The sequence below is a fragment of the Sapajus apella genome, unplaced genomic scaffold (genome assembly GCF_009761245.1).
Source record: "Sapajus apella isolate SASKATOON/1434 unplaced genomic scaffold, GSC_monkey_1.0 scaffold76, whole genome shotgun sequence".
Taxonomy (NCBI): Eukaryota; Metazoa; Chordata; class Mammalia; order Primates; family Cebidae; genus Sapajus; species Sapajus apella.
The window spans coordinates 8,342,873-8,358,198 of NW_022437016.1; the positions used below are offsets into that span (position 1 = coordinate 8,342,873).

At 38.8% G+C, this 15,326-nt stretch overlaps 1 protein-coding gene and 1 long non-coding RNA gene across 8 annotated transcripts in view; one reads left to right on the forward strand and one right to left on the reverse strand.

The window, feature by feature from the left end:
* The window catches only part of RABGAP1 (RAB GTPase activating protein 1), a 172,820-nt gene that overhangs the window by 137,689 nt on the left and 19,805 nt on the right, over positions 1-15,326 (forward strand). For 6 of the 7 annotated variants that reach the window (XM_032251608.1, XM_032251609.1, XM_032251611.1 and 3 more), the window contains 5 exons: positions 380-454; positions 3,550-3,675; positions 4,266-4,409; positions 6,927-6,968; positions 7,213-7,341. In XM_032251608.1, the coding sequence (XP_032107499.1) occupies positions 380-454; positions 3,550-3,675; positions 4,266-4,409; positions 6,927-6,968; positions 7,213-7,341 (516 nt within the window). The remainder of the gene's footprint in view (positions 1-379; positions 455-3,549; positions 3,676-4,265; positions 4,410-6,926; positions 6,969-7,212; positions 7,342-15,326) is intronic. The other variant, XM_032251610.1, reaches the window with a different exon arrangement.
* Positions 14,260-14,456, reverse strand: LOC116532455. The gene is made up of 2 exons (XR_004260871.1): positions 14,366-14,456; positions 14,260-14,334 (listed from the first exon to the last, which is right to left on the reverse strand). It is a non-coding gene; the product is annotated as an uncharacterized LOC116532455 (long non-coding RNA).

Genomic DNA, 15,326 nt, shown 5'->3' on the forward strand with positions numbered 1-15,326 from the left:
GCAGAGAAGAGAGGGATTTGTTCTGGGGGAATTGATATAAGTTTGCTGACTGAAGGAAGAGTGCATGTTTCAGTCAGAGAGCGGGAAAGGACATCCCAAGTAGAGGGAACAGCTTGAACAACAACAAGGAAATACGAAAACTTTTTTTAGTGCGGGAGTGGTTTTTGCTTAATCTTCCCATCTCCCTCATCATAGGAGATGGAATGGTGATAGCTGAATTCATTTTAGGATTGGAGAGAAGTATTGGCATCATTTATTGTCTGTCAAAATGCTGCCCTAGGGTGGGTAGCCTCCTCTAGGGTTCCATATTCAAGTGGCTACATTCATTCACATTTCCTGTATGTGTGTGTGTGTGTGTGTTTTTTTTTTTTTTTTCCAGGCTTATTCTGTGTATGATGAAGAGATTGGCTATTGCCAGGGCCAGTCATTTCTTGCTGCTGTGCTCCTTCTCCATGTGAGTAATTAGGTCTCTGCTACAACTTAACACATAGCCTGCCTCAGCTTATGCTAACCTTAGGCTTGAGCATGGTTTTATATTGGGTTTGGACAGACTCTTAGGCATGAATTTTAACTCCTATAGCTGGAAACTTTTTCCTTAAATTAACTTAATGTTGTTGTGGAAGAGATATATGATGAAAACAAATGGTAGTGTTGAAAACTAATAGAAGGGTAGACTTCCTTTTTATTTCTAGGATTATGGGATAGACTGATGCTGGTTGAACCCTTGGGGACATTTTATCTTCTCTAAAGTAGCCACTGTCATTAATATTTGTTTTGAGATTTATGTATTGGGGTAGGAGGAAGGCAGAAAGTTTGGCTTTCTTTTAGTGCCATTTTATTCATTCACTCAGCAAACACCTTTCCCGTCCCCTCCCCCTTTTTTATTTTCTTTCAACTCCACAGAAAACACTAAACAGTGTTAAGATGAATAGTCTTTATCTAATTCACCAGTTAATATTTTTCCACACTGCTTTTTAAATTTTTCTCCTGCATTTCTTTTTCTCTTTTCTCCGTACACACACACAAACACATATTTTCTTTTTTACTTAAAAAAATTTTTTTTAAGTAAATAACAGACTCCTAAATACTTGATCCTATGTATGCTTTCTGGGAGCAACGGAATTGTGTATCATAACCATAATATAATACCATGATCACATTCAAGAAATTACACATTGATTCAGTAATGTCTAATACACAATACACATTCAATTTTCTCCCAATTGTCTACTCCAGAGAGTCTAGCTTTTTTTTTCTAATCAAGATCTAATGAAGATTCAGATATTGAATTATTTCTCTTTATTCTTTTAATCTACATTACTCCTTTGTCGTTTTTTTTTTTTTGTTTGTTTCATGTCATTGGTAGTTTTGAAAAATTCAGACAAATTGTCATATAAAATGCACCATATTCTGGATTTGTCTCATTTTCTTATGATTCAGTTTAAAATGCTTGGCAAGAATAACACACTGGGAATGTCAGCAAAGAGTTTTGAGTATCTGTTGTGATCTGTACTGTACTGAAGATCAGAGGTAAATAAAGGCATGGTCTCAATCTTCATGGATACAGAGCTGGTGAATCCGACTAGCTCTAAACAATTACACAAGCATATAATTTGTTACTTTCAGTGGTGCTATGAAGGCTTAAAAAGGTTGGTGTGAGATTGTAACAAGGGAGTCTTATTTAGATTAAAGACTTCTCAGGGGAAGTGGCTGTTAAGGGGCAACCTGGAAAATGATAAGGGATATCATTTTCTTTTATAGTTTTCTGTGGTGGTTAACTTTTTAAAATGTTGTTACGAAAATAATAGACCTGTTTGAAAAGCAAGGGAGTAGAGAGTAGAGTGTTAATGGCAAAGTGAATAGTACAGTATATAGAAGTCCTAAATTGGAGAAACACCTGTTGTATGGGCAGAACTGAAAGGAAGACAGTGTGACTGGAGTATCCTGAGTGACTGGGAGTAGAGGAGAGATGTAGGGAGGGCTTTGGAGCCAGGTAAGGAGTCTGAATATTGCTTCTCTAAGGGTATGAAGCCATTTTATTTAGATTGCAGTGCAAGTTTGAGTATCCCTTATCTGAAATGCTTGGGACTTTGTGTTGTGGATTTTGGATTTTTGAATATTTGCGTTATACTGGCTGAGCATCCCAAATCCAAAAATCCAAAGTGTTCCAATGAGCATTTAAATACTTTTAGCATCATGTCAGTGCTTAGAAAGTTTCAGATTTTGGAGCATTTCGTATTTTCAGAAATGGGTTGCTCAACCTGTACAAGTAAAACAAAAATACTTTGGTTTTTCTTACCTGAACCCAGCTTGTTGCTATTGGTAGTCACGTAAAAATATGATAAAGCTATGACATGAGTAAAGAGTTCGGGTTTCTATTTTGTTTTGTTGTTTTAATGAGACTTTATATCTCAAAGTCCCACAAGCCTGGGTGGTTTATCTTCATTCTCACTTTCAGTTCAGGGACATTTATCCCCTGAAAATGGGTTTCCCAATCCAGACCCTCCATGTCTTGTTTTTGAACTCTTGGCTTGCTATAGTGTTATAAATGTTTGCTCTAGAGTGAGAGGAGATGGGCTACCTGCCGTCAGAATCACCACTATGGGTTGGCCGCATCTCCTTGCATGTGGCAAAGTGAAGTTGCCTTCCATGACAAAGACTTCAAAGATCTGGACTTTTGCCCCAAATACTCCTAACTTTCCAGTAATGATCTGCTGTGCTTTTCTCACTTATTACTTAATCTGAGTTGCTCTTTAGTTCTGCTTTATTCTCAGTGATTTCTGTGCTCAGCCCGCCTCCATCATCTTGTTCCACAGAAGCCTGCCCACCTTCTTGACTTTTTTGAAGGCTTGCTACATTCACACCAATCCTTAAATAACATTTACAGTGCTTCCTTTTTGAAAATATCTTGCCAGGTTCTCAGGGAAATAATCTTCCATAAAACTATGGAAAATGTAGGTATTATTATAAATGAATAGCAATGTAAATAGAAGTGAAGGAGGATTTTGTAGTACTTCAAGCATTACTGCGAGGCTTAGAATGTGTAAGGTTCTTATATAATAAACTATGTTTTTAACAATGAGGAAGAAAAACAATTTTGCTAGAATGAAATAGCAGCTAAGGAAGGAAAAATGGTTAAACAGAGGACCCAGGATTTGGGAAAGATGACACCTACACCGTATCAGCCTATTTCTGCTCAGTTCAAATTCTGCCCTCCCTACAAAGTCTGTTTCTGACTGCCTTAGGCAGACACAGGCCTTCCTCTTCTTGTATTATCACTGATACCTAATTCCTATTACAGTTATTTTAATACTGGTTGTGTGGGAGACTCCTCGAGGACAAGAACCATGCTGACAGAGTAGTCATTAACTATTCCTTGTCTGAGTGAATAAATGCTTTAAACACAACCTTAGGTCTGAGTTTCTGCATAGCACTAAATTTTCTGGTAATACAGTAGAAAGCTGGATTTAATATACTGAGAAAACTTTTGTATGTTTGTGATTTCCCACTACTCCCCTACCCACCCAACCACTTGCCTATCTGTTACAGATGCCTGAAGAACAGGCATTCAGTGTCCTGGTCAAGATCATGTTTGACTATGGGCTCAGAGAACTTTTCAAGCAAAACTTTGAAGATTTGCATTGCAAATTTTACCAGTTGGAGCGCCTCATGCAGGTAAAAAGAGAAATCAGTGTGTGCTTGATAAAGAGTACAGGACTTAGGAGCACCAAATTGAGGAAATGGTGCCAGGAAGCAGTGGTGATTGTCTTAGCCATCCCTGGATAAGGATGGCTTTTATCACTACGTGATTATGATGGAAGCTTAACAAAGTGTTAAACTTTCACACCTGATGGATGTGAGCTGATAAACACCCAAAAGATCAGATGACTTTGTAGGGGCCTTTTCCACAGCCAGCTCAGTCAAGAAGTACTCCCCAAGGCTCTGAAGCTGACTGGTTAGGAATCTCATAACAAAAGTGAAACAAACTTTCCCAAATGTTTTATAGCTTGGAAAGAAAAACTGACTTTCCAAATACTTGTCACCATTTTGGGGATTCCTGTTTCTTTAGAACTAGTTTGTGGTCTGGAAAGAAGAGTTGAGTGCCAGCTTAATACCAGATGATGAGTGTTCTGAGCACTTTGGAGATTTTTAGAAAAACACAAGTATTTTACTTTTTTGGCCGATTCCTGGTAGATTTATGAGCTTCCTTAGTAGGAAGTGAACAGATGCATATGTGCCCAAAACTAATTAGTTTACTGTTTCAGGAATACATTCCTGACCTATACAACCACTTCCTGGATATAAGCCTTGAAGCGCACATGTATGCCTCCCAGTGGTTTCTTACTCTTTTCACTGCAAAATTCCCTCTCTACATGGTCTTCCATATCATCGACCTGCTTTTATGTGAGGTATGTATCAGAGGCCACAGCACATTGGCTTTTGTTTATAGTGTATTTAAAGAGAACAAATTCTGTTCTGAGTGTCAGTTCTGTCAAAACCAAATTGATCTCTGCAGTTATTTTATTTTAGTGCTAAGAAATCTAGGTTTAAGTGACTTTTCCTTGGACTAAAGCTAATGATCATATTTGTTAAAGGTATACTCTGATATGAAAAGATATACTGAATTAGACATTTGTATTAGTTCATATTAGATTTGGCTATATTGAATGAAAAAACCCAAAATAACAGTGATCTTAAAAAATAGCTTTTTTCCTCTCTTGTGAAAAAAGTCAGAATGTTGGCAGTAACATTTCTTCTCTACACTCTGGCTGTTAGCCGCACGGAGGAGTAGAACACCAACTATTATATCTATATTCATGCCAGGAGGATTAGAGGATGGAAGACGGTGCATCCTCTAGTTTTCTTCTTCTTTGTCTTTCTTTGAGACGGAGTTTCGCTCTTGTTGCCCAGGCTGGAGTACAATGTCGTGATCTCAGCTCACCGCAACCTTCACCTCCTGGGTTCAAGCGATTCTCATGTCTCAGCCTCCTGAGTAGCTGGGATTATAGGCATCTGCCACCACACCTGGCTAATTTTGTATTTTTATTTTTTATTTATTTATTTTTTTTAAAGAGATGGGGTCTTGCTATGTTGCCCAGGCTGGAGTGCAGTGGCTATTCACAGGTGCGATCCCACTACTGATCAGCACAGGAGTTTTGACCTGCTCTGTTTCCAGCCTGGGCCGGCTCACCCCTCCTTAGGCAACCTGGTGGTTCCTCGCTCCCGGGAGGTCACCATATTGATGCTGAACTTAGTGCGGACACCCGATTGGCATAGCGCACTACAGCCCAGAACTGCTGGGCTAAAATGATTCTCCCACCTCAGTCTCCCGAGTAGCTGGGACTACAGGCACGCGCCACCGCACCCGGCTAATTTTGTATTTTTTACTAGAGACAGGATTCCTCCATGTTGGCCAGGCTGGTCGCGAACTCCCGACCTCAGGTGATCTGCTTGCCTCGGCCTCCCAAAGTGCTGAGATTACAGGCATGAGCCACTGCACCCGGCCCATCCTCTATTTTTAAAAGAGACTTCCTGGAAGCTCCATCCAGTATTTCCACTTTATGGTCAGAACTTACTTACATGACCATACCTAGCTGCAAGAGAGATTTTAAAAAAAAAATAAGCTGAGCAGGAATTTGCTAAAAATTAGGAGATTTATTACTAAAAAGAAGATAGATATTAGAGTAAATAATCTTTGCCATGACATAATTTTGGATTTTGTGTGGTGTGTGTATTTGTTTAAGAAAAACATAACTAATGACAAAGATAATACATATTTATAGAAAAGCTCAGTAAAAATAATTAAGAATACTTCAAATCCCACTGTCTAGAGGTTAGCTACTTTTAGCAGCTTGGTTAAAAGTAGCATCCTTTCAGCTTTTTTTGTGTGTTCATATATGTGTATATGTAATTTTTTTTTTTTGGTATATATAATTTCTATATGGAATCCTAAGTTTTCCATATGGAATATTATATATATTATGGTTCTGTACGTGTATATTTAAAAATATGATTGTTATTTATACTCTTTGGTATCCTCTCTTTAAATTTCATATACTTGAACATACACATCTGTACTATCCTTTTTAATTATGCTATATTCAAAACATACAAAAATTCATAAAGAATTTGTATCTACCACTCAGCATGAAATATCCTAAGAAACAGAAGAAATAAATATTACCAAATATGTCATTTTTCTTAGTTGTTGCCAAGTATCCCATTATTTGGATGTGCCATACTTTATGTAACCAATTTATAATCACAAACCTTTAAATTGTATCTAGTTTTTCACTAGTATATAAACTGTCTGTTAAGTAGCTACTAAGGGCCAGGTGGCATGCTAAATAATTTACATAAACTTTTTAGCTAATTATCTCAGAAAACCCTTAGGAGAGTATTAGTTAGGGAAACTGAGGCCCAGGAGCTTAAGCAGTTTAACGTGATCAGCAGATGTTAGTGCTTCCCTTCCTTTGTTCTTAGCCCCAGGATTTGCAGAATGGAAGACGCCCTGAGCAGATTCAGTTCTGGAATATAGGACTTATCAACAGAGTGGTTGCTGTACATGGATTGGGACAGCACAAGATAAAGGAAAAATCCCCCAAGAGTTATTTCCTGATAGATCCTAACTTTATGACTGCTTTTGGTTTAGAAGCATGGAATACTTTGCAAAAGCATTTCTTATGACTGAATGTGAGAATAGGGCAAGAAAAGCTCTTCTCTCAGAAAAATGGGAAACTGGGTCTTTAAGCAGCTTTTCAGTGGTCTTGTAGTTTTTATTTTTCAAGGTAGTTTTGAGATAATACGTTTCCTTCCTTACTAAAGTTTTCACAATTTCTTTAAAAATGTGGGGTATTCTGAGGACAGATAGCATAATAGTCCAGATATAAACACTGACAGTGTTCTTTTTGTCTCTTCTCTTTCAGGGAATAAGTGTTATTTTTAATGTTGCCCTTGGATTATTAAAGGTATTTATAAGCCGAGTTATCTGTCATTCCCTGTTTAGCCCTTGCAATACATTGATTGTAGTCTCATTCTAAGTAGTCACTATGCTCTGGCATTACCCCAACAGTGGATGTATGCAGGTGGCTCTGACAAAAGCTAAGAAATGTCTTCTGGGGACTGTAACAGTGCTGGGAATATAAAAAGTTTCTTGTGCATCCTTACAGCAACACATTTTTTCTATATGTGTTTGTATTTTCTTACTTCGAGACTTCAAAAGATGACCTGCTGTTGACAGACTTTGAAGGTGCCTTGAAGTTCTTTAGGGTTCAGCTTCCTAAGAGATACCGCTCAGAAGAAAATGCAAAAAAACTAATGGAATTAGCTTGCAACATGAAGGTAAAATAATTTTGCATTAGTTAAGATTTTGTTTTTCAGTTAGTATCTCACTATTCCTGATCAAGCTGTTAATATTTATAATACATAAATAATAATATTAATGATGATGTTTTCTTCTGTATTGTATAACTCTTAGCCTTTTTTCCCTAAAATACTTTCCTATATGTTACAATCCCATGAATGAAATCTCATTGCCCCCCCAACTCCCAAACTGTAGGAAGAGTATTAATATCCCTGTTTTGAAGACAAACCAAAACAAAAAGAGGTTGTAGTTCCCTAGTCATATACCTAGTTAGTGGCAGAATTCAGGTTTCATGATTTCTTCTGTGCTGGCTTTTGTTAGGGAGGGTGGTGGACAGGGTTTTGCTCTGTCACCCAGGCTAAAGTGCAGTGGTACAATCATAGTTCATTGCAGCCTTGACCTCCCAGGCTCAAGCAGTCCTCCCACCTCAGCCTCCTGAGTAGCTGGGACTACAGATATGCTCCACTACACCCAGCTAATTTTTTACCTTTTTTTTTTTTTTTTTGAGATTTGGGTTCTCACTATGTTGCTCAGGCTAGCCTCAACTCCTAGGCTCAAGTGATCCTCCCACCTTGGCCTCCCAAAGTGCTGGAATTATAGGAGTGAGCCACCACACCTGGCCTTAACTTTCAACAGTTATTATGGTCAGAAATTCCCTACAGTGAAGCTATTAATACATGAAGAAAACTCAGTTTTATCACTTCAAATGTTATTTGTGATTTGCACAGTTTTTAAAGTAAAAAGATACAGGATCTTCTTGTGTTCATGTTACCATAATACTGTATTTTATTTTCTGTGGGCTTTTTTTGAGACAGGGTCTTACTCTTGTCACCCAGGCTGGAGTGCAGTGGTGCAGTCACAGCTCACTGTAGACTCAACCTCCCTGGGCTCACTTATTTAGGGCTTAGTTTCCGCATCTGTAATGTTTTACTTCTCATTCTGACTATGTGTCATACTGAACTAACCCAGATTACCCTTTTTTTTTTTCTTTAAGACGGAGTCTCACTCTGTTGCCCAGGCTGGAGTGCAGTGGCGCAATCTTGGGTCACTGCAAACCTCCTCCTCCCGGGTGCAAGCGATTCTCCTGCCTCGGCCTCCCAGGTAACTGGGACTACAGGCATGTGCCACCACACCCAGCTAATGTTTTATATATATATATATTTTTTAGTGGAGACAGGGTTTCACCATTTTAGCCAGGATGGGCTCGATCTTCTGACCTCATAAACCTGTCTCGGCCTCCCAAAGTGCTCAGATTACAGGCCTAAGCCACTGTGCCCAGCCTGGTCTTCTTTTAACACATAGAGAGGCTAAATAAAATACACCCCAAGAAATGTTTACATACCTGGAAGAACTTGAAATAAAAAAGAGAAACGCACAAGTATTTAAAACAAAGTAGCTCAACTAGTTTGTGTAAACTGAAGGAACACATCTTAGGGGAGTGTGGAACCATGTGTAGGTATTAGGGGTTTAATGCTCACACAGACATAGTGCATATGATTTGGGGCCTTTAGGAGGCAGTTAGAAAGTGAGGCCTTTGGATAAAGTTAGGACCTTGGAATGGCTCCCCTATCTGTTAAAGGAAGAAATACAAAAACTCTACCTATTTGCTTGAGAAACACTAGAAATCATGATATAAAATGAATGGTAGATTTGGGGAAAAAAAATGGAAATAGAACTTTTAGGAATTAAAATAATCATCACAGTTTCCATTCCAGTTAAAATGTTACATAATTCACAGGTATTATGGCTAACAGTTAATGATAGTTTACCATGTGCTGTGTACTGTGGTTAAAGTGCTTTTATATGTGGGAATTAGCTACAGTACCATATGTACAGTGTTTAATATAGTGCCTGGTAGTAAGAGTTCAAGAAATGATGCCTACCACTATAATTATTTCCTCCCTGATTGTTAAGTAGATAACAAACATTCTGCGGTAATATTTTCAAAGAGAATAGGTTTGCACAGAGCATAGAACCAAGTGAGTTCTGAGATTCTTTGAGTCAGTCTTCCCACCTCAACCTGGTTCAACATACAAGAAAGAGGATGCTGCCTCTTGTTTGCTCATGATTTCTTTCCCACCAAAATCTACTCCTTTCTTAGTATCCCCATCTCAGTTAGGGGTACCTGGTTACTCAGGCCAAAAACGTCCCTGTCCTCTTGATTCTTTTCTCACAGTCCGCGTCTGTGCCTGTCGTCAGAATGTATCCTGACTCTGATCACCACCACCTTCATTATTAACATCCTAATCTAACCATCATCGTTCTCTCCTGTTCCCACAGCGGGCCCCCTCCCTGGCTGTTCTCTATCCCATCTCTCCTTTGCTGAAAACTCACATTTCCACCACCCGGAGGCATCCCGCATTCAATTTTGTTGCTTTTCTTTCCAAATGTTTTTTTATGCCTTCTTAAATAATTGAGTTCATATAGTCAATATTATTTTTCTTCCTTTTTCATGCAATTATGTGGATTTTCCTCACTGAGATATTATGTGTAAATAATAGGTTGTAAATGGTTATATAATTCCTCTGCTTGAATTTGCCCCACGATGCCACAGTTTATTTAACTGTGCCCCTCTTGGTTTTTTTGGTTTTAGTTTTTGTTGGGTTTTTTATTTTGTTTGTTTGTTTGTTTGTTTTTGAGTCAGGGTCTCACTCTGTCACTCAGGCTGGAGTGCAGTGGTGTGATCTCGGCTCACTGCAACCTCCGCCTTTAGGGTTCAAGCAGTTCTCCTGTTTTAGCCTCCCAAGTAACTGGTATTACAGGCGTACAACCACACTCAGCTACTTTTTTGTATTTTTAGTAGAGACAGGATTTTCACCATGTTGGCTAGGCTGGTCTCAAATTCCTGACCTCAAGTAATCTACCCACCTTGGCCTCCCGGAGTGCTGGGATTACAGGCGTGAACCACGTGAGCCGCCATGACTGGCCTACCATTCTTTTTTAAATTTTTGTCGTTGTGATGGCAACAGTTTTATACGTAAAGATTCACTGGATTTTAGAGTTTTTCCTTAAACTCTGATTCTGTCTCCCATTACACATTTCCCCCTTCTCTTTCCGGTTCAGACACCCTGGCCTCCTTGCTGTTCTCAGACCTTTGTACTGGTTAGTCTCTCTACTGTAATGTTCTCCTGAATGTCTGCATGGCCTCACTGTCACCTCATCCAGTCTTCAGCTCATGTATCCATGCCTTCTCAAATAGGAACATCTAAAGCAGCGGTTCCCCCAACCTTTTATGCCCTTATTTCCTTACCTTATCTTATTTTCCCCCACTGGAATGGAGGCTCTGCAGCAGAAGAGACAATCCCTTTGCTTTACTGCTGAATCCACAGCACCAAGAACAGGATCTGGCTTATAAATATTGTTTGAGTAAGTGAATGAATAAATACACTGTTGAATTTCTACCACGCGTTTTACAAAGAAGAGTTAACATGGATTTAGGCAAAGCTTAATATAGCTTCCAGCCAGAAGTTTCACCTTTTTGATTTACATTAGCTTGAAACACTTTAATAAGATATGGATCCTCTATTTCTGTATACGGAAAGGCGAGGAAAGTCCAGATAGGTAGTATCTAATGTCTTTTTTTTCCTTGCCTATGCCATCAATGAGTTAAGTCTGACAAGGCTGCCTTCAGTGTGTCTGCACAGCACATATATTTTGTGCTTAAATATGTAATCCTTTCTAGCCCTGGAGAACTTTGCACATTTGGGGTACACTTTGGATGTTCCCTCTATTTGCACATGATTTCAAGTGGGATAGTAGTTTTTCTTGAAATTGGCTCACAGTCTGAAAAACCTACAGATTCACCAGAACATGAAAGATGGGATTTTTCTGCCAGAAGGTGAGATATGGTATGTACAGTTTAGTTAGTGATGATTGGTTATCTTCTGGCAGCTATACTTAATACCAAAAAATACTAAGAGAGATACACACAGTAGTTGAACCTGTTATTGACAAAGAGGTAATTGAGTGGTAACTTGCCAGTTGAAAATTAGGAAAAGTAATTGGCAAGTGCATCATGAGCCTTGCATTCCATGGCTTGCGTGAGGTAGGAGTGCACATGATGATCTGTGGCTTGAGCCCATTAGACATCGAAAGGGTGGTTCATGATACGTGGTTCCAAAAGCTTGTTCAGAAACAAGGTTTTGAACTTTTTCATGTGGAATTTACAGAGGTAACTTTTGCTGTAAAACTCACTGAAATTCCTTTCCATAATTTTTTAAATGTTTGTAAATTGTGGCTTGGTTTACTCAGTTGTACAGTTGACCCTTGAACAACATGGTATGAACTGCATGGGTCCACTTTTTCAATAAAAGCTATACCAAGTATGCCTCCTGTCTCCCCTTCTACCTCTACCTTCTCCACTTCTGCCTCTGCTACCTTTGAGACAGAAAAACCAACCCCTCTTCCTCCCCCTCCTCAGCCTACTGATCGTGAAGACAACGAGGATGAAGACATTTATGATGATCTACTTCCACTTAATGAATAGTAAATATATTTTCTCTTCCTTATGATTTTTCTTAATATTTTCTCTAGCTTGTTATAAGAATTCAGTATATAATACCTATAACATACAAAATATGTATTAATTTATTTTATGTTACCACTGTGGCTTCTGGTCAATAGTAAGCCATTAGTAAGTAAAGTTTGAGGGAGTCAGAAGTTACACATGGATTTTCAACTGCACAGGGGGTCAGCGCCTCTGATTCATGTTGTTCAAGGGTTAACTATACTTCCTGAATAAGGTGAGAATTGGAAATACTTTGCCTCACATGCCACTCTAGGAAATAGATAGCTACTTTTGTTGTCATTGTTGTGTTTTTTGTTCTTTTGAGAAGGGTCTTTCTCTGTCACCCTGGCTGGAATGCAGTGGCACAATCATGGCTCACTGCAGCCTTGACCTCCCAGATTCAGGCAATCCTCCCATGTCAGCCTCCCAAATAGCTGCGATTACAGGCATGCACCACTATTTCCTAGCTAATTTTTTTTCATTTTGTGTAGAGACAAGGTCTCACTGTGTTGCCCAGGCTGGTCTCAAACTCCTGGACTCAAGTGATTGTCCCAACTCTCCCTCCCAAAGTGCTGGGATTACAGGCACGCGCCACTACACCAGCCATTGTTGTAATTTGTATTACGATATTGTTGTAATTTGTAGTATTGATACAGTTCTTAAAAGCCTCTTATTTCTTCCCCATAATACCTGTGAGATACAATAGAGCAAATCAAGTGACTTATCCAAGTTGTACCAACTGTATAGTGACAGCACCCTAGTAGAATGCAGGCTCCGACTGTGTGTTCCCAATGCTTTCCAACCCATTCCACTGCCTCTAACCATTGCAAAGGTGCAAGAATTAAATTTGGTGTGGCAATATCTGAAATGGCCACAAGATGGTATATAATACCATCTTGTGTGTTGCTCAAAAATGTCTGTATTTTTCTCTGTGCCTTTGGGATTTTTTTTTCTTTATAAATCTTTTTCTATCTCTGTCCTTACTTGCCTGTCTGTACTTTTGCCTTTTTCCAGGCCTTTTAATTCTCACATTCTCCCTCTTTCTTCTTAAAGTGAGACTTCTTATGGGACTGAAATATTTTACTATTTCTTGAGGAGTTTAGATCCCCTGCTCCTAACCTAAAATTTAACAGTGTTCCTCAAAATTCATTTAGCTATCCATTGAACTTCTCCCCTTTTATGAATCAGTGACCTGATGTAGAAAAATTGTTCCACTTCTGATAGAGGATCTAAAAGGAATTCCATTCTAAATAGATTATTCTAGAGGATCATTTATGATCTTGGGAGCTCCACAGCCCTTTCATACAATTGTGCCATGCATAGTCTTTAGAGGGGAGTATTGAAAGATCTTTTAAATTTTTGATTCAAGAAATGTGAGAGGGAAGCTCTTCCTTTATGTCTGTATAAACATTTTTGAGAACAAGTCAGATATATGAGGCTAGTTTAGAAGAAGTAAGAATCATGCTCTAAGGGATGGCCCAGTGAGTTTCCTAGATCAAACTTGAAGACCATTTTGCCATAGAATCCTGCCTGAGGTGAAATGGAGCTGCTGAACCATTGCTTCATTTGAATTTGTCATTTTAAACAAATAAAGTGAATGTGCCAGACTTCAAACTACTTGTAAGAAAAGATAATAGTACAAAAACCAAATAGCAGTGTCTTCAAATTAATACAATTCTTAACCATTTGCTATTTGGAGAAACAGAAAACTCTTCAGCATTCAGAAGTATTTGCCCTTGGGGGATATTTTTATTCAAGAGCTTAAAAACAACACTGGTTTGAACTTCATTCTCTGTTCAAATCATTTGTGTAGTTAGTATATTTTAGATTTAAGCTCCCTGGATCAGCGACTTCATCAGTCTTGTTTGTTGATGGATTCACAGAATCTTACACAGTACTCTCATATAGTGAAATAATCCTCACCGTGAGCATATGAGGTCCTTTTAGGGATGTACATACTGAGACTTAGAGAATTGATGTAAACTCCCAAAGGATACAAAGTTAGTAACTAATGGAGTGGGATTAGATCCCAAGAGTTTCAGACTCTGAAGTCAATTCTACAGGCATTCTGCTTTAATGTAGATGACGGATTCTATGAATGGGACAGAAGCCATTTGTGTGTTATCCCTGTTTGGTGATGCTAGTAATGGAATGATGGGTAATTTGATCTCTATGTCAGAGTTCAAACTTATTCTCTGTACAATACACAAAGTTCAGTTCCTTATAATTAGACTAGACTGTAGTTTTATTTCTTTGCTTGTTCCTGCCTTTTAGAATCAGATTTTATGGAGGAAACTTCTCTTCTGAATGGGTGCTCTCTTTCTCTGTAATGAACCTAAATTTTGCCAGTTGTTGCAAGGGTAGCTAGCGGTGGACACTGCCTTCTTAACAGGCTGATCTCCCTTAGTCCTTACCTGTTTGGGTTCTTTGATACTAATTGCTTCTTGCATTTTAGAAAAACACTCTAGTGGTAGAACCAGAGTACCTAATTCTACTTAGTGATCTTTGAAGGAGTTCGAGTATTAACTGTTTGAAAAAATTAAATAAAAAGGCTCAAATTAAATAGAATGTTTATTTCCATTGGTACATAGTGTAGGCCTTTGAGACCTTGGCTTTTATCTTGGCTGCACCTCTGTTGTATGACCCCAGGGTAGGTTAACATCACAGGGTTGTGAAAGAGGAATAAGATGATGCTTTTAAGTAGCTGCTGCTTGCATCCCTCAAATACCAGTGTTCTTCTGACCTGCCCTGTTTTGATTTTTTTTTTTTTTTTTTTTTTTTTTTTTTTTTGGCAGACAGAGTCTTGCTCTGTTGCCCAACCTGGAGTGCAATGGCACAATCTCATCTCACTGCAACCTCCAACTCCTGGGTTTAAGTAATTCTGCCTCAGCCTCCCAAGTAGCTGGAACTACAGGCACATGCCACCACACCTGGCTAATTTTTTTGTATTTTTAGTAGAGATGGGGTTCCACCATGTTAGCCAGGATGGTCTCTCGATCTCCAGACCTCTTGATCTTCCCACCTTGGCCTCCCAAAGTGCTGAGATTACAGGCATGAGCCACTGCGCCTGGCCAGGCTTGCATTCTTACGCTGGTATTGCCACTTAACACTGGGTCCTTGACTTTGGACAGGTATGATGTGATCTATCTATCATAGGTATCACCTATGATATGATCTATGATATGACATGATGTGATCTAGATACGTCTTACTTCCTCATCAGTAAAATTAGGGAGATAATCCCTGCTCTACTCATCTCAGAAAGTTGTTTTGAGAAGTAAATAAAATAGTAGGTATGTAGGCATCTTGTTATCTTGAAAGTCCTGTGTAAATCTCAGGTTCTGTTTAATCAGTAACTGAAAATCAGTCCCTGTCCCAAGCATTAAACAGGATGATGGGGCTTGTGTCAGATTTCTTCTTTGAGACGGAGTCTCGCTCTGTCTCCCAGGCTGGAGT